General features: G+C 37.4%; 2 protein-coding genes across 3 annotated transcripts in view; one reads left to right on the top strand and one right to left on the bottom strand.

Moving 5' to 3' along the window:
• Positions 1-1314: 1314 nt before the first annotated feature.
• Positions 1315-27948, bottom strand: part of CYP7B1 (cytochrome P450 family 7 subfamily B member 1) — a 187507-nt gene continuing 160873 nt past the window's right edge. The window contains exon 6 of one of the 2 annotated variants that reach the window (XM_075213578.1): positions 1315-1383. In XM_075213578.1, coding sequence (XP_075069679.1) covers positions 1345-1383 — 39 coding nt within the window. In that variant the 3' untranslated portion in view covers positions 1315-1344. Of the gene's footprint in view, positions 1384-26369; positions 27325-27948 lie in introns of those variants that run through there. The other variant, XM_075213577.1, reaches the window with a different exon arrangement.
• BHLHE22 (basic helix-loop-helix family member e22) lies at positions 11195-14193 on the top strand. The gene has a single exon (XM_075211375.1). It carries the CDS (start codon positions 11804-11806, stop codon positions 12701-12703), a length of 900 nt encoding a protein of 299 aa, XP_075067476.1. The 5' UTR covers positions 11195-11803; the 3' UTR covers positions 12704-14193.

Here is a 27948-nt window from a genome sequence, read left to right on the forward strand (position 1 = left end):
AGATTTCTATGTCAGGTGTAAACAGTACTCAGGAGATAATAGGCAGCAGAACAAAATAAATTAGCTCATTGGAGTTTTTAAATCAAATTGTGCATTTTTTTCAGGCCTCTTCCTGCTTCATTTTTACAATGCCTAACAGCTATCAGCAATTTAATTATTAGCTAGTTTTTTAGTCTATTGTAGTTTTTCTACCCTGTTGGTAGTTTATTGTTAGATGTTGCAGCTTTGGTAAGAAGGAGGTAAAGACCTAGTGCAATAACCACTGCAATTCTGCAGTGTGTATACAGTCACGGCAGTGTCCATAGATCTCTATAGAATGTGCAGAGTCACAATCTTTACAGCCGATGGTTATGACAGATGAAGAGCACAGATCTGAAGGTAAATCTTGTAAAACATGTTTAGTGTGTACACATGAATTGGCATCCTGATCGGGCCTTTTTTTTTTTCCCAGCAGTTAGTAAAATCGTTAACGATATCACAACGGGGGAAAGTTTCAGTAGTGTGTACCCAGCCTACGGCCTTCTGTGTGATGGTTCTTGACTGTGGGTTAGCGATTGCCTAGTCACTGCATAGTCATATGTCTTATTTTTCCCTCCAAATAAGTACTTGAGATGCTCCCATATGGGTTCCAAAGATAATATTGCCACATCTGAAAAGTTGAGGATGCTGAGCAAGCCTTGCCTTAACATTTTAAGGATAACAAGTGTGATATCTCTATGATTTATCTAGTTATTTTATGTGTCCAATTTGCACAGCCACTGCATGTGCTATGTCCCAGGCTCTCTATACACCATTACAGAGATGCACAAATATGCCTTAAAGGCAGCACATGAATTATAATCTGGAAATATACTACCTACAGATGTATGTGCTGTATAGTTTAAAAAATAGTCTGATGAAATCCTTATCCCAGATTCAGTAGTTACTTCAGGAGTTCTGCGGTGCCCTGGAGCTTTGCTGAGAGGTTAGTACACAAACCTTCTCAGTGTCTTCCATTATTACAGTAAGAGCTCAAAGGAAGTATAGATGTAGCCAGTGTCGGACTTGGGCATGAAGGGCCCACCGGGGGACTGCAACGCTAGGGGTCCACCAGAGGGGGTGTGGCCATCATAGAGGCAAGACCAGACACTAGAGTGGGAGTGGTCAGCCCACGAAGGTCTGCTAGCACCATAGTGTAGTATATAAAGAATACAGTGTGTATATAAAGAGTACACAGTCTTGACCTGCCCCTTAGATTGGGCAGAACAGTTATCAAAAATCAGGATTGTCCCACTAGAATCAGAACAATTGACAGACTGTCCTACCTGTTCTTACCATTTTCATCACCTGTGGCTGCTGGTTTCTTTAGTTGCGGCTTGTCTGGATCCTGGAATGTTGGGGGCCCTATTTTAAAAAAAAAATGGGTACATTTAGAAAATTCCAACCAGCCTCGGCGTTAAATCAATAGGACCCACGATTAATACTTAGGCCTTCCTCCAGCCCCAACATTAAATTAATAGTATTCCCATTTAATAAATAAACCTCTTTCCCTCCCTCAAAACAGCCCCAGCAATAGATTAATAGCATTTACGTATAATAAATATACCTATTTCCCGTAACTGTCACTGCCATTAAATAATTCATATTCACATTTAATAAATAGACCTCATGCTTGGATGTAGCTGATACAATATCGCTCAATAAATGGGTACAATTTGTTTTAGTAAATTTACTGTCGTGCCATGTAGATGCATCACAATGTTATCTATGCAGCCTAGGAGCTAGCTCCAGAAGGCAGTTTGTAGCTTTATTACAAATGTCAGAAAAAGTTTCTAAAGTATAGATAGGACTTTGATCCAGAAATCTGCTATCACTATGACCTAGACAGAAAAGTTGGTACGGTACATGCAAAGGGACTTTTTCTGCTGATCTGATGGCATATTGTAAAAGACAATAGTATATTTTACATCAACTAATGGTTTCACTGCTGCTTAATTGTGAACTGAATGAAGTAGAATCGTTCATTTTTTTTGCAAGCTGACAATGGTATATCGGTGTCAACAAAATGCAGTCTTTCTATTTGGCTAGATCTGCTGCACACTTAGTATTATTGCACAAAGTCAAATATACTTTTATTACATAAATGCTGATTATTTCCATAAACCTATTCATTCATGGAGATTGTCAATTTACAACATTTCCAGAAGATGGCGCTGTGGAATTGGAATCGTGTGTAAGATGCACTAATTTAAAGGATGCATTATTATTTGACTTTTTTGTATACTGTACAAATATATTTATTATAATATATGGACCTATTTTTTATTATCAAAATCTCAATGATGGCATTCCGTTTGAATTTTACAATGCAATAGAGATATGGTTTAATTTACTTTAATGCAGTATAATAATTACACTTTCATGGGATCATGTATGAATTGTTATACTGTTGTTGGGTTTTGTTTTTTTTTGGAAAGTGTAAATTGCACAAAGGGAACACAAGGCTCAAATTGTATGCACCGAAGAGTATACTGATTATGGTACAATACAGTCTGTCATTTTTGATTTAGTTGTTAACAAAATCCCTATAATATATGCAACAACATTGCATGTAGAGTACAGTATACTGCATCATCAAACATTACTCAACAGCATCAGAACTCCACAACAGTGTACACAGATAATGTACTTCACAAGAATAACAATCGCCCCCCACCCCAAAAAATAATAATAATCTAGGTCTGCCCCAGGGCATGTATCTGTGTGTATCTAAGTATCCAAGTCACGTCATTTGTAATCTCTCTTACCATGGTATGAATGTAAAACTAACACTAACAAAATAGAAAACATATGTTTATTATATCTCTACTAGCACATCAGCTGAAGTATACCGAATGCTATAAAGCAATGAAAAAATATGATAAAAACATAACTAATAATAATCAATGTGATTATTAAGAACAATGTATTTGTGGTATTTTGCGCAGCTTACTAAAGTATCTATATGTATTTACTAACAGATGGTAAATGCCTTTCTGAAATGCCATCCATCCTTTGTACAGAGCTGATTACATTGAGAAATTAGTGGCTTGGCTTTGAGATATTCTGTACATTAAATTGAGCAATTAGTGGCAGGAATGTTCATTACATCTAAGTAATGTATCTGCATTGCATATCACGGACTGGTGTTTAGGGAAAGCAAACAAACATAGAGAGCATGTAGCTGACCTTATATATATATGTCAGAGTATCTACGTTGTGTTTAATGTGACAGAACATTCAGGCTTTTCTATTCTCTTTCATCAGTGAGGTTCATTTGTGTTCTATTAGTGAGCTTTGACAAGTAATAATTATTTTATGTCTTGATTCATGACCTTGTAATTTCACATTGACCCTTTATTATTTCTTTTGTACTTTAATAATGTATCTATCTATTTATCTATTTCATTTTTACAGCAATAACGTATGGGGTATGAAATTGCTAGGAGCATTGGTAAGCAGAATTTGACATAACAAGTTCAAATATATAAAGATTATTTGGAGGTTTGTCATATATTTAGTCTATGCGGAGCAGACAAAAGACATAACAGAAACTTGGGCACAGAAAAGAAGGATACACAATGTATTTTTGCTGTTTATAAACTGATTTTCATTAAAGAAAAAAGTCACACTAAATACTATATTCTTAAGAAGCCAACAGATTGCTTTACAGTGTGCTCCAACTATTTACAGCTATAAAGGGGGCTTTACATAAAAGTAACAATTAAAAAAACACACAGACAATATTTGCTAATATTTCAATTACTACGAGACAGATGTTTTATGGAGCTGCAGAGAGAGAAATGAGAGAAACACATTTATGTGAGAGTCGCTTATGTTCACAGCAATTAGATTTAAAATTTAAAGATTCTAACCAGTTAATTGTGAAATGAAAATAACAAAGGGGGTTAAAACAACAGCCTTTAGAGGTGGGGGTTACAATTAAACCAGGTAACGAGACAATAGACAGATGTGTTTTCATTGCACTGTAAGATAAATGCAGTGTTAAATGCCTGACAACTTCCCAGAAGTAATCAGAAAACGTTTACGAGTGCATAAAACCTCAAAGACCAATCCTCGGGTAGTTTTTATAAGCTCAGCATTTAAACGCCTCAATAAATTCTTCTGTCTGCATGCTACCCAAAAAAAAAAAAAAGTTACCGAAAAATAAAAACTGTTCCGTCTCTTTTCTGAATCACCAACCAGGCACCGAGGATGACCTTTTGCACTTTAAAAGTATGAAGATATTTAAATGTTTAACAAATAGTGTACAGAAAACAATGATATCATTATAGTTAAGAATTAAAAACGAACATCGCAAAGAATTGCAATGGACACAAACTGGTCTATTTATCAATACATGGCAATGTATTGATTAATGAACTATCGACACAATCTATCAATAAAATATCGCCGGGGCAGCCGCCTCGACGCTACACGCCCGTAGCGGTAAGAGATAACGTACCGTTTCGCCAGGCCAGACTCATGGGATCTGTGCTAGATTGAGCTTGGTCTTTCAGTTGTGATAATTAGGAATAAAAAATATTTTAAAAATTAATTGTTTCAAATAGATATTTAAAAACAACATACAAAATATTTTAGAATTTACAATTGAAAAAATGCTTTATTTAAATAATAAAGAATTTTTTCAATGTGTTCTTCTGCGCTCACCATCCTCAGCAGAAGAAGGATACGCGTCAATTCACCCTATAAAAAATAGAGCCCAAATCAGGTGGTGATATACTGTAGGATGTATATATAATGGTGTTGTTTGATAATGGAAGGGTCAAATTTGTAGGTAGTTCCCTACTACAATACACTACATCTGCAGAGAATGAAGACAGACATTTGTGGTCTGAATCAATATTGATAACAAGAATTCACTAGAAACTAGTGACAAAACACAGGACACAGACTATGAATGAACTATTTCACCAGTTAATTGATTGCTACATCATAATGAATATTGCCTATGACATGGCTGCTTCCATTGAATAGAGGTGACAAATGCATAAACGTGGATTTCAAAATGAATTGTTCTTCCAGCTACAGCATGCAGACACCCAATAGCATGCCACTCCAGATTTCATTCCATACATAGATGCATTATAATTAGGACAGTATTGGCCTGATTCATTAAGGAAAGGAAAGCAAAAAAAATGAGTAACTTTGCACCTTGACAAAACCATGTTGCGTTGAAGGGGGAGGTAAATTTAAAATGTGGGGACAGATTTATAGTTGGAGTACAGCATGTCCTAGATCAGCGTTAAATGTCAGTGTAAAAATAAAGCTATTAAGTATTAGTGTGCTACATGAAAAAACAGCCAGCATTTAACTTATGTGCAAAATAATAAATTAATTTGCACCCCTTGCATTGTAACATGGTTTTGTCCAGGAGAAAACGTTCTCATCTTTCGCTTCACTTTCCTTAACGAATCAGGCCCTATAAATATAAATCTTGGCGCCTATGATGGGGTATACAAAAGTCCATGCCAATAATTCCTCCACCAATATTAATCCGTTAATCAATATTTACACCAATGGTAGTTCTACTTCTGCTGAGAGTCTGTTCCAACAATTCATGAGTGCTCAAAGACATATGTGATTTCTAGCATTATAATAGCCCAGGTAAATAACAATGTAAGCACTACTACATTGCTATACTGCGTATAATGTAACAGTTTGGATTCTGTAGTTGACTATGACTATGTAATGTTTTAGGTGTTGAAATACATATCCCGTCAAACATGTTAATAGGAGTTGTAGTCAACTGTACAGCCAGATACTAAACTGTATGTCTGCATATACCAAAACCACAGAATATGACCGGTGCTGAAATCCATTTTCAACAATGGCAACTAGTTTAGTTGAGTGGCAGTGGTTCCTATACTAAAACGTGAATACAGATTTTCATTGGGGACATAAATGGAAGGTAAACCTCTTCAACAAAAGCTATAAAGACGTGAATGAGGAGAAACGATAATAGACATGTAAGTCCTACTCTAGCATGATATAATAGCCCTCATGCATTGTCTATGTGTATAGTCATTCAGGCTCCATATCAGACAACTGTCTATTACAGAGCTGGGCACGTTCCAATAGCAGCAGTACATTATTCATCTAGACAACTAAAGCCTCATTTTTTATTCTCCGTTAAAATGATGAAATGTTTCTAATTTTGCATTGCCTAATGACACATTCATCTCCTCACAGAAGTGAACAGGGAGCAGGTAATTGCTGAATGAATAAAGCCCTCTACACTAAGCCCTACAAACCTAGCCGAGGATGCAGCATAGCTGTACTGCAGAATAGCAACATCAAAGGCTCACTGAAGCAGGACACGCAGCCAATGCTTAGATGATATTTTTTCACAATAAAAGTGATTGCCATCTAAAAGTGATATAATTACTTTCTGGGCACTGTGCTGATAGAATGTACATATAATAAGCTTCTGCAAAGAGCCTTGATTACCATCACATCAAAATGGACTAGGGCTCGCTAATTGGAGAACAGTAACCCTAAAATACTGTCAAATATCATCCTTCTGGTAGCAAGTTGAGAGAAATCAAAGGGTTATTTGGAAATATGGATGTGTACCCATCGCTCCTGGCCAGATGTAGTAGGGGGGTGCCAGCTTTTATTTTACGTGAATAAAATAGAGCACAATGTTACAGGAAGTGTTTGTTTCCATTACATATACAGTGTTGGGGTAAATAAAGTGAATACAGTATAAATAAAGACAATGCAGTAAAATAACAGAGAACTACTACTTTGGAACAAAAATCATATGTGTTCATTAAAAATACAATACTTACATTACCAAGAGATACACATATGGTACGTAGAAAGGTTGTGCAGCCCGCAAATGTCGCTGTTGCTACTTCTGTTTGGTGACATTTTGGTCAGTGTATAAAGCTTTCCATTGAGGGCAATAACAAGAGGAATGTCTGCAAGCTAGGTAGGTATTACCCTCCTGCCAACATACTAAAGAAAAGTGGAAGCATAACAAACAAACAAAATATATATCTATATATCATATCTTTCTTTCATTCTCTCTATCTATCTATCTATCTATCTATAAGATCTATATCATATCTATCTATCTCATATGTATCTATCTATATAACTTTCTATCTCATATCTATCCATCTGTCATCTCTTTCATATCTATCCATCTCATATCTATCTATCTATCTATCTATCTCATATATATATATCTATCAATATATTATCTATCTAGCTATGTCTTATATATCTATATCTTATCTATGTATTGATATCTTATCTATTTCATATGTATCTTTATCTTATCTATCTAATCTATATATATCATATCTATCTCATATGTATCTATATAACTTTCTACCTCATATCTATCTATCTCTTTCATATCTATCTATCTCATATATATGTTTATCTTATCTATCTCTATCATATATATACCTATATCTTATCTATCTGTTGATATCTTATCTATCTCATATATATCTAGATGTTATCTATCTATCTATTTCTCTCATATCTACCTCATATATATTCATTTATTTAATCTAATATATATTTATATCTGTTTCATGTCTATATCATATACCTCTATCTATATGTCTCACATCTATTGATATCTATATATCATATCATATTAAGGGGCCTCATTTAGAATGTACATGCTGCGCTGTGGGTGGGGCGGATGTGTGGACAGGCTTAGATTTGGGAGGGAGGCACAGACATTGTCTTTGTAACCTTTGCAGAGCAACATGGTTTGTTCAGCTGAACATGTTCACCCATGAGCTGGATTTGCTCCTAATTCTAAATGAGGCCCATAATGTCTAAATACATTGAAGGAAATACCTCCTAAGCCAGACTCATTAAGGTTACCGACCTGGCCCCACGTCAACCGAGAACGCAAAATTACCAACGTCTGTGTTGTTTTGTGTTGCTGTTTTCTGACAATGTACATACTGATAAAATGGGTTTTATATAAAAGAATCTACTACTCCGACGCCAGCGTGTTGTATGATTTATTACCATATTTACCCCTCTACATGTTAGTAATTTGTCCTGTATATTTACACTAGTGATGTCTGTGCAGGTAGTGTCTGTGTTGTCTTAAGCGTAGAGGTCTGTAAAGCCCCCAACTGATTTTTTTTTCCCCGTCACCGTTGAAAAGCAGGTCCTGTGGCAAACCTCATTTGTGAATCTATTACAGAGATTAATAGATTATTTCTTCTTTTTCAACTAATTCTCAGTTGGGAAATTTAACCATATGGTATGGAGAGAATTAGAATTTCATCACATTAGAGCAAAATGTAATGAAAGGAGTCCAACACCTGGGGCCAACACTGAAAGACACAATTAAAAGCTTTTTAATGCAACCAGAAAAAAAAAACCTCATTGCCTTCAGTGATTCTGCCACATAATAATGATTTGCTGATGTGTTGGGAAATATTGTTTTTACAGATGTCACAAAAACAAGAACCTGTCGCTAAGTACTATGTGGGTGCCCACAGTTAATTAAATAAACCCATATAAGCTGGTTATTCCACTCTATAAGATAATAGGAGACACATGGAAACGTTTTCCATATATTGATACTTTAACGTTTCAAACAGGGAAACATTTGTTGGTCTTCATTGGTAGGATGTAGAAATCTACACAACTCTATTTATAATGCAAACTCCTGGACGATAATTATGGTTTCAGCTATACTGACAAACTGTGTACAATGTTGACCTTTCACCATTTGACATCCGCAAATAAATTAGACAGTTCACCCAACATTGCAGTATATGTAGCCTGAAACGATCATGACACCCAATGATAATCGGAACGAAAACAATCAATTGTCAGATATATTAATACATCTTTATGAAAATAAAATAATGAACCATTTTCTCTTAAGTGACACTACACTCACCCGGTCTGATTCATTAAGGGACACAAAACACACACCGAAATTAAGGCATACACAGGTCCGTATTCAAAAAGGAGAAGATGTTGAGATACGTTTGTTGCTGAATATGGGGATAGGACAACTCTGCTCTAATAGGCCATACACTGCAGGGTACATCCAATACCAGTGGAAGTCACTTTTACGAACCCGTAAAAGCCAACACTACTTACCCCGGCAGGATGAAACCGAACAGCTCATCCCTGACTCACTGAAAACACTGACACCTTCAAACGTAGACTTTCCTCAATTGCGGCACCTGAAGAAGCCGGCAGCGGTTGATGACGTCACATTGAAGAGACTGAATGTGATCCGAGTTCTTCAGGTAATAATTTAAGGAGGCAACTCCTGTACAAGGTAGATGGTTTAGTAATGAACCTTGTACAGGCGTTGCCTCCTTAAATTATTACCTGAAGAACTCGGATCACATTCAGTCTCTTCAATGTGACGTCATCAACCGCTGCCGGCTTCTTCAGGTGACGCAATTGAGGAAAGTCTTTTTTTGAACGTCTCAGTCTTTTCAGTGAGTCGGCGATGAGGGGTTCGGTTTCATCCTGCCGGAGTAAGTAATGTCGCCTTTTACAGGTTCGTTATTTAGTATCCAACCCTCCAATACATATGTGGAATATACAGTCCCGAGAGAATACACAGATAAAAGAAATAAATAATGTCACCTATTAATAATATATTCATAAATGGCAAAACATTTAGAAAAAAAACAAAGGTTTTTTTGCCATTTTCTTTAAAACACATTTATGAGTATGTTATGAATGTCTACTGTACATAACATGCATTTTTACAGTTGCTCCTGACAGCCAAAATATGTTCTAGCATACATACGAGACCGTCATCACTAGTAATCGGCTCTTAGACCCAACCTGTAGTTGGAGCAAGTGATTTGACAGAAAAACACATACACATACCTGTGAGATGTCCAAAACATGAATCCGACATTGCTGCGTGCGCTCGAGCTTAGCATGCCTTTACCATACATTGACTACGGGTGAATGCCCAATCCACTCCCGATTCTGCCCATAAATTCGTAGTAAGGGTACTTTGCGCTCGAAGATGCATTAGATATTGCTGTGTTCCCTGGCGTATGCTCCGATTCCGGCCCATGCACAGAGCGATTATACGCTAAATATGGAACATATCTACATTTACATTCCTTAATGAATCAAGCTCACCATTTGATGGAATTATCCTTAGTGTTGTGTGTGTGTGTCTGTGTTCAGGAATATGTGTTCAGCTCCACTGAGGCAGGGACAAATATCAATAATTACTATGTAAATCCCTTTGTAATATGTAGCTGCTATATAAATAGTAATAAATATGGTGCCTTTTATAAAATGGCTTTTAATAAAATCCACAAATGTATGTAAAAGTTTCCATAGCATAACAGAATTCTACTTATATTTACAGTTCAGTACATGGTATCACCTGGCTTCTGCACTAGGCAGCCAAATGAGGCTGGCTGAAGTATACTTTAATGAGATTGCTGAAAGTAACTTAGTTGTGTAACGCATCTTAAATATTGTTCGTTCTTGAAAGGTCCAGAAACTTCTACACATATACCTGTAAATAGTATTTGTGTTTTAGGTTTAATGGTGATTTAACTAATCTTCCCAACATTCTATATGCCCTTTCCTGTAAGAAGTGAAGTTAAAGGACATAGGTAAGTATTTAAGGAGTATTTAATTCTTCTGTTTTAAAAGAAATAATTCATTAATTGCCTATAACCAAATAGCTACTAACCAGGTGATGTATACCTGAGAGCAGCCCATACTGACCTTATACCCTAGTTTCACCAACAAGTTTCAGTTCAGATACAATATTTTGGATTCACTCATAAAATTGGGAAATAATCTCATTCATCATAAAGTATAGTCAGAAAGTGCTAAGGTGGATTGTTTGCAAACTTCACTGCTTCAAAGTCATCCAGTTCTATGTTTTATGTAACACTGGACAACAGTACTCATATCTCACCATAAAAAGAGGAATAAGTAGTCTGGCTGATAGACTCCAGAGGAAGTCAGATGAAGATATACACCACATAAAGTACAGATAGAGAGAGCAGCCTCTATATAACTTCTCCTGACGATGCATTGACACATACATTTTTTGGCTGGCAGCCCTAGTGAAAGTGTTCAGGAAAATTTGCAGTGCGTTTTTGTAATTTGCTGAAGGAGGCAAGGAACATCCTTATATCTAAGTGGGTTTTTTACTGTGTTCATTGATGAGTGAAAGTCGCCACACATGTCAAGCTAAAGGCAGTTGTTGGGTTACTAACAGGACACAGCGTCTTGCAAACATATGCGTTAAGCTGTGTATACAGATGGCACAGAGAATAATGGAGCAGGCGCCTTTTATAAAGCTCTAGCTGCTGCCTGTCTTCAGAGCAGGGAAATGAAAGTACTCAGACTCTGGGCCAGCTAGCGCCTGGGATTGTTTGTTACCGTTTTAATCCTATTAATTAAAACGTTAACCTGATTGGGTAGAAAGCTCTGTCCCAACAGGCGAGTCTTCTTCATAATAACCTACTCAGAGATAATGATGTAAAAGACTCCCCCGTCTGTGGCTGCCGCTGCTTGATGGCTCCGGAAATCTCTTGAAGGTGAATCCAAGCAAGATAAACGGCGCAAGAGCTTGTTTCATCTCAGAATGCCTAAGCTGATGACACTACACTGGAGCTGAGGACAAGAAGTGTCTAACCGGAGAGTTCATTAAACAATAAAAGTCAGGACAGGCAGCCACCCTTGAGGAAGCTGTGAATGATTTCATTGTGATTGTCTGACAGAAGAAGCGAGAAGTTAAGTGAGGAGAATACCGACAGGGGACATGGAGAGGGCGCTGAACCTGGCAGAAGAGGACTTGTTCCACAAGAGCCTCAGCGTCTCCGCTAAGAGGATGGAATCTGCGTTCCGCAACCCCCAGGGTCTAGACCTGTCCCAGCAGGGAGACCGCTCACCACTGCACTGTTACGACGGACCGGACCCATCGGACCTGCTGCGGCATCACCAGAGCGCTGTCGGTGCGCTGGGAACAGGTGGAGGACTTATAGGGACCACGGGAGAATCTTTTGCGCTCGCAGCTGCCAGCATGTGCGCCAAGTTCGGAGAGAGCGCAGGCAGGGTATCGATGGCAGAAAGTAGCGGGGGAGAGGACCAGAGCCCAGATGATGACAGTGATGGGCGCTGTGAGCTGGTGCTCAGGCCGGGAGATCACCGGGCCTCCCAGGCTGGGATGAAGTCAGACGCGCCCTGTGGACCGGGGACAGGCAAGAAGTCTAAAGAGCAGAAAGCCCTGAGGCTGAACATCAACGCCCGAGAGAGGAGACGCATGCACGACCTGAACGATGCCCTGGATGAGCTGCGAGCTGTCATCCCCTATGCACATAGCCCCTCGGTCAGGAAACTCTCCAAGATAGCCACCCTGCTCCTGGCCAAAAACTACATCCTCATGCAAGCTCAAGCGCTGGAGGAGATGAGGAGGCTGGTGGCTTATCTGAACCAAGGCCAGGCCATCTCTGCTGCCTCTATACCCAACTCAGCTGCTGCCGCCGCCGCCGCCGCTGCAGTTGCCCTACACCCTGCACTGGGAGCCTATGAGCAGGCGGCAGCAACTGCAGCCTATCCCTTCAGCACCGGGCTCCAGGCGGCCAGCTCCTGCCCGGACAAATGTGCCCTATTCAACAGCGTTTCCTCGAGTCTGTGCAAGCAGTGTACAGATAAGCCTTAACAGCAGGAAGAGTTCTACAAGATAGTAGCTGACATCAGCTGGCACCTTCTACTTGGTCCCTGCTCTGCACTCACACATAACGAGTTAGGTGACCAGTATAGGGACAATTACATGAGGTGTCCCATTAGTCATTGGAAAGAACTTGCTCTCTGCAGGCGACCACTGGCTTCTCCATTGTTGATTTTCTAATCTCTCTCCCGTCCAATTTTATTGGTTTTGTTTTACTTTTTTTTTTCTTTCTTTCACAACTGATAGACTAAACAGGAACCAGACCTCGCATTTTATTCACTTGTTCTAGGTACTTGTGACAAACGACATCAGTCTGTGTGGAATGATTTCATTATTTATGTTACAAAACGCTGCTCATTTTTAACTGAGTGCTAATAATATTAGATATCATGTTAATTTAAGACTGAGAGTTCTGACCAATCAGAAAAAGGGCACTTGAATTTGATAATGACTCTGAGCCAGGAAAACACTTGAAATATAGACTTATTTAATTAAAAAAAAAAAAAGACTTAACATTGCAAGGATATAAATCATTTGTATTTTTTATTGTGTCTGAACTTTGTATGACATTGCTCAATATTTTGGTGAGGATGTTAAAGGCTTGCAAAAAAAACTTGTGGGAGTGAAAGTCTAGATTTTTTTACACAATATTTATGTGCACCTTGTTACCCCATATGGAATGTTGTGTGAGAATACGTGACAATTTATGTGTTACACTTCAATAATTGTTCGAGATTATTTATCTTGTGTGAACAGGTGAAAGGAATTAAGATGCAATTTTTTTTTTTACTTTTTTTTTGTTTCTATCATTTTGGGAACTCCTGCTGAATTAATTTATATACTTCGTGCCAAGTGTTTCAAAGCTTAATAGACAAGAAAATATACCAGAATCTTAATGTTTCTGAGCTGCTGGCTCAATTAAAAGGTCATTATGATTTGAAGTTGCTAAATAACTGTATTTAAACTGAGCTTTAATAAATTGCTTCAGTCCAAAAAAAGTGAAAGAGAATGTGTATTATTAATTGGGAAATGTCCAGAAATCCGATCTTCCAAAGCACTTCTAAACCTAGTTATTCAGAAATGACCACGTCTGACCTGTTTTAAAGTCCAAAACCACGAGAGTTGTACTGTATATGTAGTTATTTATGTGTATCTTGGGTCAAGAAAAACTACATTTCATTATTTCTGTGAAGTTCACATGTTTTGTTTTCAAGACGTAAGCTGAGATATGTGATATATATATATAGTGCAGTTGTTTTTTCATTAAATAGATTTAGAAGACGATGCGACCCTGTCCTGCTGTTTGTACCACTTGCCAGTGCTCAGTTTGTCATGTTGAATGGGTGATAGACTGATGGCAGAGCCAGAATGTGTAAAAAATGCTGCCTATTAAATAGGTCAATCAGATTACCAAAGCACATATATTATCAACGCGGTGCATCTGTGTCACAGGGAAAGTCAGTAATTCGATACGCTCTATACACCTTAATTTTTGAACAATATATACGGTTGTAAATATATTTTTGCCTTTTTTTATACAAAGGAATGCTGGAAACTTTTTAGTTACATTATATACTTTTATTTTTCAAACCCTGGGACACATTTATTATACATATGTGGACATGTAGTTTTAAATATTATTGTATTAGAATGCTGCGTCCCAATGTAAATTGAATTCTAGAGCAATCGTGTGACATTGGTTCAGACCCCTCTAGAGTTTTGTGTCTCTAGCTATTTATGCATTTGGTATTTTTTAGTTGTATTGATGTCTTCTTGTTTATTTGATAACAATCATCATCATCATTTATTTGTATAGCGCCACTAATTCAAATCGTATTAGAAATTCAGAAAATATTAATATTTTGCGAGTATATATATGTGAGAATATATATGTATTTTGATTTTTGCATCAAATGTTATAATACAGAGTTTTGGACCATGCACAATTATTGATTGGTAGGTGGGATATACAAGGCGTCATTTATATCTGTTCTTCACTTCTGAAGAACACAGGAGAATTTGAACTTGCAACTTTTCCGCATGGGGCTGTGAATGGATGTGCAGAAAGGGTGGGATGAGCAGCCTTAGGCCACAAGACAGCCGTCTCTCAGCATTACCACACAAAGCCTGGGTGCCTCTAATTATGATTATTAAAACAATTTCCATGACGATGTCTAATATTATGTTAATTTGAAAACAACTGTGTATGAAAACTGTCGACTATAATACCTAAATTCATTTAATGAAACACATCGTTAAGGCAATTAGACCTCCTGGATGTGATTAAGGAACATAATTATGACACTGTTCTGCGCCGTAATTGGGTGTCTTTAATCAAGGAGTAAAGTGATCAGCAACACGGCCATTAGTTTGTATTGTTCTGTCTCTGCTTAGGAATTAACCACCAGCAGCATTTTTTTCCCAAATTAACATCATAGGACAAATTTGCTGCAAGATTTACTGCTTAATATTTCTCATTAAAGGGACGTGACTTATAAAAAGCCACCAATGTGCACTACCATTGTTCCTAGGTCTAGCTAATGACACCATGTCACATGTGTGGAAAAATAATACAAATATAGGCTCTATGATAAGGACTTCCTCGTGTTACAGTGATTTCATCTGAAAATTAGCAGGTTTCAGTATTGGGGAAGCTAGTTGGCGTTTTCATTATTGACAACCAATCAGCATTAAGGATTTTGTACTTCTCCAGTGTCAAATACAAATATCCTATCCTGTGTTATATTATATATTACGTTTAGCAACGGTGATGACATCATATGTAATGACATTTTTGTAAATATTTTTACTTGCACTAAATTGCTGATTATGTTACTGCTGTACATAGTAATCTTCTCCTGTGCAGAACAAGTATTCACAGCTTAAACCATATAATTAAATCGGATCTTATTTACATACAATAAATACTATTCTTGTTATTTAAACTAATACAATATTGGCGATGTTACTCTTGTTTTTAGAAGAAGCGTACAAGGGATCTACATTTTTGGTTCAATTGCTAAAAATGTTCATTAGACGTAGAGCCATAGAACTCTGTTTGGGATTTTACAATAGATGCATTTGTTGTGATAATTACACAGATGTCCTATCAGCACGTTCTTGTCTTGTCACAATTGAATTTTAACAATCGGTTTCCTATATACGTCTAGCTGTGTCCCCTTTGCCCCCCCTCCCTCCTTGTCCTTTCTGCTCTCCAAATCTTGCATGTTATTGCCCCAGCATGAGTGACATTGAAATCCTTAATAGAATGGTTTTCCAAAGATATAATCATGTGTTAAATTGAATCCTCCGTTTAACTGTTAATGGTGTGCCCTGGAAACATTTGCGTATTAGATGCTATGGTAACTAATTATCACAAGGGGAAGGGGACGATATACTTTGCAGACTTTGACAAATAATTATGAGTTCTGAAAAGCGTGTTAGCAGCAGTGGCTGGTCTAGAATGAGTGTGTGAATAAATGAATAGGTAAGTAGTAGCTGATGAGTAATGAATTATGGTCAAACGGTAGTGACCGTGTAAGATGTGTATATTTATATACAGATATGTATGTGCAAATATACATGTTTGTATCCTATATATGTGCTACACTGAAGAGGTGATAGACAGTTCACATATTTATATACATATGACACAAATAAAAGCAGAAAGTCGATATAAGTTAAATATGCTGCATTCTTCTTCTTCATATCAATAATATGGGTTGGTTAGAAATTGCACCTACCACGTTTGGTATTTATTGGTTTTACTATACTATATTACTATACTATAGTAAGGCTGTGTATTTTTGTAGCATACTGGTGAGTCTTTTTACAAAGTCTTTTGGAAAAGTTTCATTGCAATATACGATGATCATTATGTCATTCCAAGCTATAGGATAAGTAATGGCTTGTCACATATATTTCAATTAGGAGAACTACGTGTCAGGTTACTAATGATACAAGGGTTATGCAGATTTTTCTCAACAAACAAGTTAACAAGAAAACTCGTATGAGAAAATAAACTTTATTGCAAGCGTCATAAATTGTTCACCTCCCACTACTGTATTAAGAGGACGGTAGTAAAATGCAAGAGGAGAAGGGGAGGCCCGGTCAGTATGTTAACTTGGCAGAATTAATCCAGTCAACGTGTGTTTGTAATAAACTATGGAACATCGTGTTAACTAATCCCAAGCCAAGGCTGGGACACTCAATGTCATACAAGTCACTTAGTGTGGTGGCCATTGTTTCCTCAAAGAGAATCATTCATTTGTTTAAATAAGACTCAGGCAAAAATAAAATACTATATATGATTGATTTAATTTTAATGAGTCCAGGGATAGGTAACCTGTTGTATCTGTGGAACTTGTAGTGCATGCTGGGAATTCTGGTTCCACAATTGATTGTGGGCTACAATTACCATTGACTGCTATAGCTTAATTTATTAGACGTAATTCTAAATTGTTTCAATAAGAGCAAACATAGTATTTTTTTTTTTTAAAAAAAGTACAGTACATTTTGTTCGGGCACCTCCTATCAGTGAGACTTATGACTGAAGCAATTGTTAGTTTGTCAGTCAGTAAACAGATGATAAAGAAATCATTTTTGTTACAAATTATAGAGATTTGTAAGAACTTATTGCAAAATATGAAATCTGAGATATATGTATATAAACACATATAAAAATATACACACATACATAAATACACACACATATTATTTATATATAGATATATAGTTTAACATAACTACAATAGTTTCTGTGCACTTTTCCAGCCACCCAAAGAACAAAGAGTTAAATCCCTGCTAGGTTATAGCTAGTTACCCTTGTCCTTCCCAAGCTGATTCCCCAGACCTGTAATAAACTATCAGACAAATTTATGGTGTGTTTCAGAATTTTATGGTGTTATTTATGCATTCATGTATGCATATAGCCACTGTGAGGAGAGGATAACACGATCCACTCTACACAATACAACTGCATGTCAAACGCCAGTAAATTTGGTTGAAATGTGTTAAAATCTGCAAATATACAGGTGAAAATATAGACAGCAAAGAGACTCAGAGAAAGAGCGACAGAGTAGTGTGACATCGGGCTGCTTCTAAAATGATTCAGTTCCCCAATAAAATAGACTTACAGCTCTGTGAGAGATCAAGTGCTCGGGGAGAAGCTAACCCGGGGTTAAGATCCCTGTCTAGTAGGAAAATACATTATATACATATATAATCATCAGCTCATCTCCCCGCAACTGCGAAGAGGATATTGTCATAATTAATAGCTTTTATCAAGGAGTCGAGTGTTCTGTGACAGTATCTCATTGAAACCGCTTGTAATACCAAGTGCATCCCATCATTAATTTACAGGAAATTTCCAACACACACCATGTTCTTATATACATTTATTGCATCATCTTTTTCATTTCAATAGATTCCATGCAGATTATTCCTCCATTATTAACAACGGACTTGTATTCAGAATAATTTTGCTTTGAAATATATCAATATTCCTACATACACATTGATCTTAGTACATGCAATATTATATGCAGCTTCTGAAAACATTTTCTTTTGCTAAATAGATAGGAAATTTTAGCACGTTGAAAAATGCATGCAGTACAATCTACAATAATTATCAAAATGCTTGGATGTTATTGTTGATATTTGAGTGTTTCATATGCATGATGTGTTTGAATGGCAGATTTCAGTCTGTTATATCCAGATTCTGAAATTCTGCAATCCAAAAAACTCCATCTGGTGCAAATGTCTTCTGTATTTAAATTGTGTGAATAGGCTTTTTTGTAATATGTGGCCATCAAATGTGTTGGGAATTTAATTTCACAATATGTAGTTATTACATACCCTTCAATGTGCAAATTTAAATGGAGAAAAACATTAAATAACTTCATTAGGTGTTTTTATTTTTTAAAACAATTAACTAGTTATGTATCTATCTATATATACCCCTATGTACGGAGCAAGATATATTTTAGATTTTATTATAGACCATTTGGAAACCGTATCCCTTTTGAAAACCAACAACCACAAGTGAAAATGTAATAGTTAAATTCAATTCCAGTTCCTTTAAAAGTTTATCATGTACAGTAAAAATCAAATCAGATCATAAGCATCATTTTACCAAACTAACTATATAGGTGGGTGGTCATATGATATTATTTTATAAACTATATTTGTAAAAGTACAAAAAGCTGAAAGTGTAGATAGTAAAAATTATTATGAAAATTGTACAAAATTAAAACAGCCACATTTTATAATTTGTACGTAAGATTTGAATAAACTATCATCACTAATCATTGTTATCTCTTACAGATTTATCATTGTAAAGTGTTTAGGAAATCAACTCACATGTATACTCTATATTAAGGAGAATTTAATGTATACCTATTAGTAGGTGCATGAAATTTATTTCATTACAAAGTTTATCTTTTTGAGTTTTATCCTTGCAGAAGCCATTTGAAGTTATTGCACAGATAATGGGTTATTTAACTACAGGTTTTTATAGTTGTTTAAAATGTACCTGTTGCCTACAGTGTAGGCAGCCATTTTCTGGCCTGACCAAATGTTCATGAGAGTTGCCCTTTGTACCTTAGCTTTAATGTTGTCTCTGGTTTTTATTGAATGGATGAGTTGCATTACAACCTCCACTTTGTGCAGGCAACAGGTAACTTTAAAACTAATGGAACCTCGATAGGTGCAGGTGCAAGATTTTATTTACACTATTGAAAGGCCATTTTGAGAGGAGTATTGCTTGTATCAGAAACTTTTGGGATACACTCTATTTTTTGGCAGACTAAACGATTGCTTATAAATCTATGTCTATTTCTCAGGCAATGCTTTATCATACCAACATGATCATTTTGAATATTGTTATTACTTATAGCATGTGTTGATACAATGGTGAGTTTCTTTTATACAAATAGTTGCCACAATTTCACAGTAGTACAAGAGGGACAGCTTTGTAATGTACAGTACATACAAATACTGTCATTAATTTCTATTCTTGAATGGACATGTATCAGATTGAAGCACTAATAATCAGTTGTGTGGCTGTAAGTAATGGTCATTGCTGAAGACTACTCTATGTGCTGCTTGTGGTGTAACTATGGTTCCTCACTATTTCACAGTAGTTTCCCATATACATGAGAACAGTATTAGTTATGTGTAATGTTTATAATCAACCACTTCCACTCCAGGTGACAACGCTCTACAACTCCATTTGAGAGCTCTATCGCTTAATAATTTTACCAAATTCAAGTGAATAACATTGTATTGATACATCAATCCAATGTGGTACTATTGAAAGGGCTAAGTTAAATATAGTTATGCAGTCATGGACAGACTACATTTACTTTACAAGGAAAAAAATAAATAGAGAATGTATGTGTGGATAAATATCTTACAACAAGAATATGTTCAATTTCCTTAATGGTTCTAGCCTGCTCGCAGAGCTCAGAATTTAGCACATTTCCATTATTTCCTCTCTTATCCACATATCACTTCCCAGAGCTTTCCTATCAATCTAAAAGTGTGATAAGCCCGGGGGATGGCCTAATGGCAAAGGTATGGTATTACTGGGGGCCTAGCAAGGTGCAGAAAGGTCCAAAAATATGACAGAGAGCAGGCATAACTGATGGAGTTTTATTATAGCCTGCACAGGGAGATAAAAAAAAAACCTAAAAAAACATATGACTTTCATATAAATTCCCCTGTGCTAGGCAAGGCTAAGCCAAAATATTTTGAGGTTAGTCCCACTTTAAGCAAGTTGGCTGCAGAGAATATACAAAGTAGTATCTAAAATGAATATATACTGCTTTTACAACAGGCAAAAAGTAAGAGTGGGGTTTATCATAGAAAGCAATACAACAGCAGTTCATGCTATATCTAGTGCAAGGGCCAGCTCACAATGTCAGACTGTTCTAATAATATATTTTAATATGTGGTGTTAATATCTCCTGATTCTAAGAGGTACATAAATGGAAGAATCTGAGAACTACAATTATAAGTCCACTCTTACTACAATATTTAGCGTTTGACCCCAAATAACCATTGAATAGTTTAAGTATTATGTGTTTAAGGTATAATAGTATGCATTGAATGCTAGTACTAAGTTTGCTAAATACCCTTTAAAGCTGAATTGGGTGTATACACACTTTATGACGATCGTTTATTTTGCATTGTGTCAATTGTAACTTTGTGGTGTTTTAGTTGGATTTGTTCTTAACTCTAAATGAGGCCTTGTGTGTGTGTGTGTGTGTGTGTGTGTGTGTGTGTGCTGGGGGAGAAATAAGTTAAGGGGAGGTGGTGGTGATGAAATGAGTTGAGAGGATTGTGGTGGGGGAGATATTGAGAGGGAAATGTATGAATTGAGCAGATGGTGGGGAGAAATGTATTTAGATGCTTGGTGATATGGCTTGATGTGGACGGTGCTGCGGGGGAAATTAAATGATGGGAGAGGATGGAGAGACATTAATTGACCTGGGGTGCATGAATTGATCTTAGGGGAATGAGATCCCAGCTCCGGAGTGGCTGCTCATCTATTTACTAGACGGGCTCACCGGACATTAACTCATTTTGCGTCTTCGTTTATGAGGGTTTTTTATTTTTATCCATAAGGATTAATTTGCATCAAGCACAGAAGTAGATTCCAGCTAAGTATTTAGTATGCCCACTGCACTACAGAGAAATTAGGGGACCAGTGGCACTATTGTGTATTTACTAAGCAGGCGGCTATTATTTATTTATTAATTCACTCATTAAATGGAGGCACTGTTTTTGTTTTTTTCCAACCTAGCTACTGTAGGGTAAAACACACACACACACACACACACACACACACACACACACTCTCTATAATAAATATATATATATATATATATACACACACACACACACACACATAAATACACACACCAATCAGCCACAACATTAACCAGTGAATATCACTGATTATCTCATTACAATGGCACCTGTCAAGGGGTGGGTGGGTTATATTAGGTAGCAAGTGTACAGTCAGTTCTTGAAGTTGATGTGTTGGAAGCAGGAAAATGGCCAAGTGTAAGGATATGAGCGACTTTGTCACGGGTCACATTGTGATAGCTAGAGGACTGGGTCAGAGCATCTCCTAAATAATAGAACTTGTGAGGTGTTCCCGCTATGCAGTGGTTAGTTCCTACCAAAACTGGTCCAAGAAAAGACAACTGGTGAATTGGTGACAGGGTCATGGGTGCCCAAGGCTCATTGTTGCACATCGGGAGTGAAGGCTAGCCCAATACCACGCAACAGCTACTATAGCACAGTTTGCTGAAAACCTTAATGCTGACTATGATAGAAAGGTGTCATAACACACAGTTCATTGCAGCAAGCTGCTTAGACCAGTCAGAGTGCTCATGCCGATACCTGTCCACTGCCGAAAGCGCCTAGAATGGGCATGTGAGCGCCAAAACTGGACCATGGAGCAATGGAAGAAGATGGCCTGGTCTGATGAATCACATTTTTTTTCACATCATGTGGATAGCTGAGTGCATGTGTATTATCTGGGGAAGAGATGGCACCAGTATGCACTATGGGACGAAGGCAAGCCGACGGAGGCAGTGTGATGCATTGTTAAATGTCCTGGCATTCATGTGGATGTTACGTTGACATGTACCACCTACTCAAACATTGTTGTGCAGACCAAGAACACCCCTTCATGGCAACGATACTCCCTGATGGCAGTGGCCTGCCACAGTGCAAAAATTGTTCCGGAATGTTTTGAGGAACGTGACAAAGAGTTCCATGTGTTGATTTGGTCTCCAAATTCCCCAGATCTCAATCCGATCAAGCATCTATGGGATGTGCTGGAAAAACAAGTCTGAGCCTTGGAGGCCCCACATCACAATTTACAAATTTACAGGACTTAAAAGATGTCTTTGTATCAGATACCACAGGATACCTTCAGAGGTCTTGGAGTCCATGCCTCAATGGGTGAAAGAGCCCAAAAAACAAAACAGGAGCTGTTTGGCGGCACGAGGGAGGCCTACACAATATTAGGTAGGTGTCTTCAATGTGGCGGCTGATCAGTGTATGTGTGTGTGTATTATATTTATATATATATATATATATATATATATATATATATATATATATATATATATATATATATATATATATATATATATATATATATATATACACACACACACATTCATACAAACACAGTATAAATATGGTGTTAAGTCTATCTACTTATGAGGTGTATGATTTAGTTTGAAACAATGTGAGTCTAAGCTCTCGCTGCTTCACTATAAACTGGAATTATTCTGGTTAGGCAGACTAGTTTTGTTTTTTATTGGTCCATTGTTGGTGCTCTCTGCAAACCAGTTAACACTTATTTAACCTTAGGTAACTAGACTAGCTGATAAAAGAAATCTTGTTTAAAGAAAACTAAATTTTGGGTGGGAAATTCTAAATCACAAAAATTTACTTACCCCATGGGTGGACCTAGACTGTATTTTTAGGGGTGGGGAGGGCATGGGGTGGGATTAAGCATAGTCACACCTCCTTCATTCTAATTGGCTGGTCCTGGTTGGTCCCACCCCCTGGTCCCAATTGACCCTGTCCCCTTTGATTGGCTACTTCGTATTTTTAGGGGTGGAGAGGGCATAGGGTGGGATTAAGCATAGTCACACCTCCTTCTTTCTAATTGGCTGGTCCTGGTTGGTCCGACCCCCTGGTCCCGATTGACCCTGCCCCCTTTGATTGGCTACTTCGCAATTTAAAAAAGGTATGCTTGTGCTGCTACGGGGGGTGGGGGGATGGGTGGGGTGGAGGATTGTGCCGATCGCCCCCCCCTGGATCCGCCACTGACTTATCCTGTGGTCTGGTGTTCAAGCTATCCAGCAGATCCCACTGTGTCTTGCACACACCTGTTTCTACATGCTCCTGCTGGCAGTGTGTTGTCCTGTCTGAAGAAAGATTGGGTTGGCAGGGGTGAGGAGAGTGGGCAAACATCGCTGCACTCCTGTTGCCCCAGCAGGCACTGTCGTTTTTCAGAGTGGCAGAGGGTTATCCATGGACAACATGCTACCAGCCATGTCGTACAAGAGTGAAAGGAATAGCAGAGGGCACATGCAAGACATTGGGGGACTAATCAGATAGTTGGATGTCAGACCCCACACCATTTTTTTGTGTGGAAATTTTAATACAGTAAATTCCGTTCTGATGGTGATCATCATCAGCACAGAACCTGCACCAGGAGAAAGCCCCTGCAACAGATATGTCTCCTAGACACTTATCTGCAACTGCTTCCAACTCAGCATAGCATGTAAAGAGCGTGAACACCTTTACATTGCTAGGCTCACCCACTACCTCCGCCGTCCCGCCTCTCTAAGCCTAGAGAGGTGCAAGGGGGAGATTCATCTCATTGTGAATGCAAACTGAGATGGATCCTTCTCTACTGGAGCATGCGCAGTAGCCAAAAGTGTGTTCCGCGCTTACGAGTTGGACTTGTGTTCAACTCTACATGAAACCCTAAGGTGGCAGACATGTTTATGACTTCTCTATCTCTGCTTCTTTAATTTCTGTATTCACCCGGCCTCTGCTGTCCTTTCAGCACACCTGTCAGTTTTAGCCTAGATAATGTCATTTCCAGAATGAAAACAAAATGAAGCCCATATACAAGACAGAAAAATTCAAGGATGTACTAAATTCTTGTTGAAACAATTGTTCATATTTTTTTGTGGTTAATTTAAGCAGAACATTTGTGCACAATTTATCAGACTTAAATATAAAAGTAAAAACAACACCAACTATTATTTTGAATTTTTACTTTTTGTTCTCCTACCAAATTTCTCATTTCATCTTATTTATTATAATACTGGTACAACATGGGGGTTTTAATTTGATATTTTAACTTATTTGGTTTATATGCAGATAAAAAGTCTCATAGTTGCATTTGTGCAGAACACAAAGCACATTATTTTGCATATCATTATGAATCTCCAGTATTCTGTAGAAAAATCCTGATCTGCCAATATCCAGCCTTGTTTGTCCACTATCCTGATCAAAAATGTGCTCTTCTCTCAATCAATGTAATCTTTTTATGGTAATTGGTAAACGACCTTGCAAAAACAGACACCATTGCTCAAAACTAGGAGCATGATCTCACAAATAAAAAAAGGAACTTTGCATACAAGCAAGGTAGATATCATAAATACGTCAAACAACAAAGGTGAAGAGTGAGGAGGTTTTCATAAACACAAACACACACACACACACACACACACAAAATCACATGGACAATGTAATGTAATGTAATAGATAACATGAACAGGAAGAATAGTGAAGTGATTAGTTTTATTTATATGTCTTTACACCTATATCCAAGTTTATCACAACATTGGTTTTCTTTGTATTGGTCAAATTAAGGAGCTGGCACCAAGGCAAAATTTAGATTCCTTAATTTGATGTAAATCCAATTATAGCACTTTTGTCAATTTCTAAAAATAAGTTTTTGTTTTGGCCACAAAGTAAATTATCAAAATACAATTTTGCATTGTTCAACATTAATTCCCTACATTCACACTACAAACCCTCGTCAGTAGATCTGTTATAAAAAAAAATTTGTTCACAGTAACCAGTCTAATGACAGGAAGCTCTGCTGTGACCAGATTGAGCAAAGTAAAGTTTTAGGATATTCCATGCTCAGCATCTTAAATATTATACTATATTGTTGCGACTACTGAGTTTATAACATTGAAGTCCAGTGTGATCAACATGCATGGAAGAGACCGTGCCACCTGTCTGAGATGTGACCTCACTGACATTACTACATTTACAAAAGGAATCTGACCATACTTTGCAGGTTATGATTAGCCTACAGGCTGTCAGGTGACAAATAATGGACAACCTTACTATTGTTGTGTATGTAATTCATTTTTAGCTTATTATATAAATGTATTAATTCATTTTTGTGTTCTTTATATTTACAGCAGCAATTATTTTATTTAAAGTGCGTCTTCACAAAAAACATAGAAGGTAAAGGGTTAGTAATACTAAGGGGAGTACTATGCCAGTTTACATACCGTATCTAGCGTGTAATCGTTCTAATCATGCCGAGAAAAGTGACCGTATGCATATACTCCTATGCAGATTTCTGTGATTTTGACGCTTACGTGTGCCAGGAGAGGTGGGACAGGGGAACGAGGGGGTGTTCTAACATAGGCCACGTACAGTAATGACGTGTTCACGTCACTGCAAACAGGCCAGAAAACAGATGCATATATGCCGTATTATTTGCGGGTGGTAAGAGCGAGTCATAATTAGGACTGCCGCCAGCAATAGCGAAATGATTATGATGATGTGCTTTCTTCATTGCCTCTGCATACATTATGATTTTCTAGGAATCCACTGGTTTTTTTTTTGCCAATTAAAAAAATATGTGCAACCAAAAAACGTCAGGGTCCTGTTAATTTGTAAACTTAAAAAAAAAAAAAAAGAGTGCCTTTAAAAAGCACTGTTGCCATGAGGCCCTTATTATCCAATTGGCTGACTAGTCTGCAGCCTAGGGTACATGGCTTTTATGGGGGTGAAAAATTGTGACAGTGCATTTAATTAATTGTAAAATAAAAGAATGGTTCTATTCAAAAGTAAAAATAAAATAGGAAAGAGTGTAGTAGGGTTTTATTCTCGAGATATTCTCATGGTAAACGGTGAAGACAATGATTTATTCTTGGGCAGGAACTTGAGGATAAGCAAGCAGGAGTCAAGGATGGCAACAGCCCCCTCTCCCATCACATCTTCACCCTCAGTAGCGCTTGTTCATGTCTCCATTCTGCTCTACAGTTGATTCTAATGAAAAACAAAATAAGTAACAAAGATTGCTGTGACCCTTTCAAAATGGCTAGTGGAGCAGAGCTTTGAAAATGTGGAAACAAACATTGATGGGGGTATTAAGCCAGATCTACAGTGTATTAGTGTGGCGTAGAAGGCAAGAGGGCACTAGGAGCGTATTAGCTTTGGGCGGTCTGAACCCTTAATCAGGCCCTGGTGGCCATCATTCTAATGCTATAATTTTAAACATGTGGGAAGAATAATTTGTTCGTTATGTTTCAAGTGACAAATGCATAAAAAAATATTAAAAGAATAAGCTATCTTCCTAGTCACATGGAATACAATTTTGCTGATTGCTACTGTATCGAACCCTGTCCTAAAATAAAAAAGTTTGATTGAAACCTCATGGAATGTTTGCGAACTTCCCAAACTAGAATTTAATGAACAGCTTTGCGCTGTTTAATTAAGTTTTTGATTATGCACCAATTTAGTTCAACAGGTCAAATTTTTGGCTTAAAACGAAACTCAGTATCAGATTCAGGCAAAAGGATTCCGAGTCCTGAACGGCTATTATCGTAGCCAAGTGGCTTGTGTTCGACCGGTTCCATATCCACATACATAAGAAGAACAGCAAGAAACTGTTTTACTTCATTCACTGCAAAGAAACGGCCAGGGCATTTGGAGATTCCAGAACCAAAAGGCATTAGAAAATCTTTCAGTTTTTTGCCCTTTTTGTAGAAGGTTGTCTTCTCCTTTCCATCTTCTACAAAACGATCATACTTATATTCCTGGGGAAAAAGCAATGGGGATAATTAAATTAATTAAAATAAATGTGAATGTTTTAAATGTAAAATGCAATATAACAATGGTAAAAGCTGTGTATAACCTTAAATTAATATCATATATTCTTAATTGGAGGCATTTGGGCACTTACCAATGCATCATTTACCAACACAGTGTTGGCAACAGTGGGGCAGCACCAATTATGGAATATTTCTTTTTTTTTCACTCTACTCACCAGGAAACAGTAGCATATTACAGTCTGCCAATTTCTAGACTATTTTTACTTATTTTGGTGTGGTTTGTAATGTGCATTTATGTTTTATTGTACTTTTTCATAGCAGCCGTATGTATGATTTTTTTTTTTTTTTTACACTTTATATGTTCTATTCTGGTACAAGGCATTTAATGCGGAACTATCTCCAGTGTAGGTGGTGCAGCCGCTACAGGTCCTGAAGGTGAAAGGGGCCTGGTAATATCGGGTCAGCCTTCCAATGCCCCCACTCTGCTACTCTGTGCAAGCGCGTGCGGGTGGGGAGCAGAGCATGCGCACTGCAGCCAAAATGATGGCTCTCTCGCTGGGCCCTAGGACTTGACAAAGCCGTGTTCTGCCCCCGTCTCATACAAAATAT

This window comes from Mixophyes fleayi, chromosome 5, assembly GCF_038048845.1.
Source record: "Mixophyes fleayi isolate aMixFle1 chromosome 5, aMixFle1.hap1, whole genome shotgun sequence".
In the NCBI taxonomy this organism is placed as follows: domain Eukaryota; kingdom Metazoa; phylum Chordata; class Amphibia; order Anura; family Limnodynastidae; genus Mixophyes; species Mixophyes fleayi.

Bases quoted from the DNA above. Each gene is read 5' to 3' on its own strand.
- BHLHE22 (XM_075211375.1), top strand. From the start codon at position 11,804: ATGGAGAGGGCGCTGAACCTGGCAGAAGAGGACTTGTTCCACAAGAGC.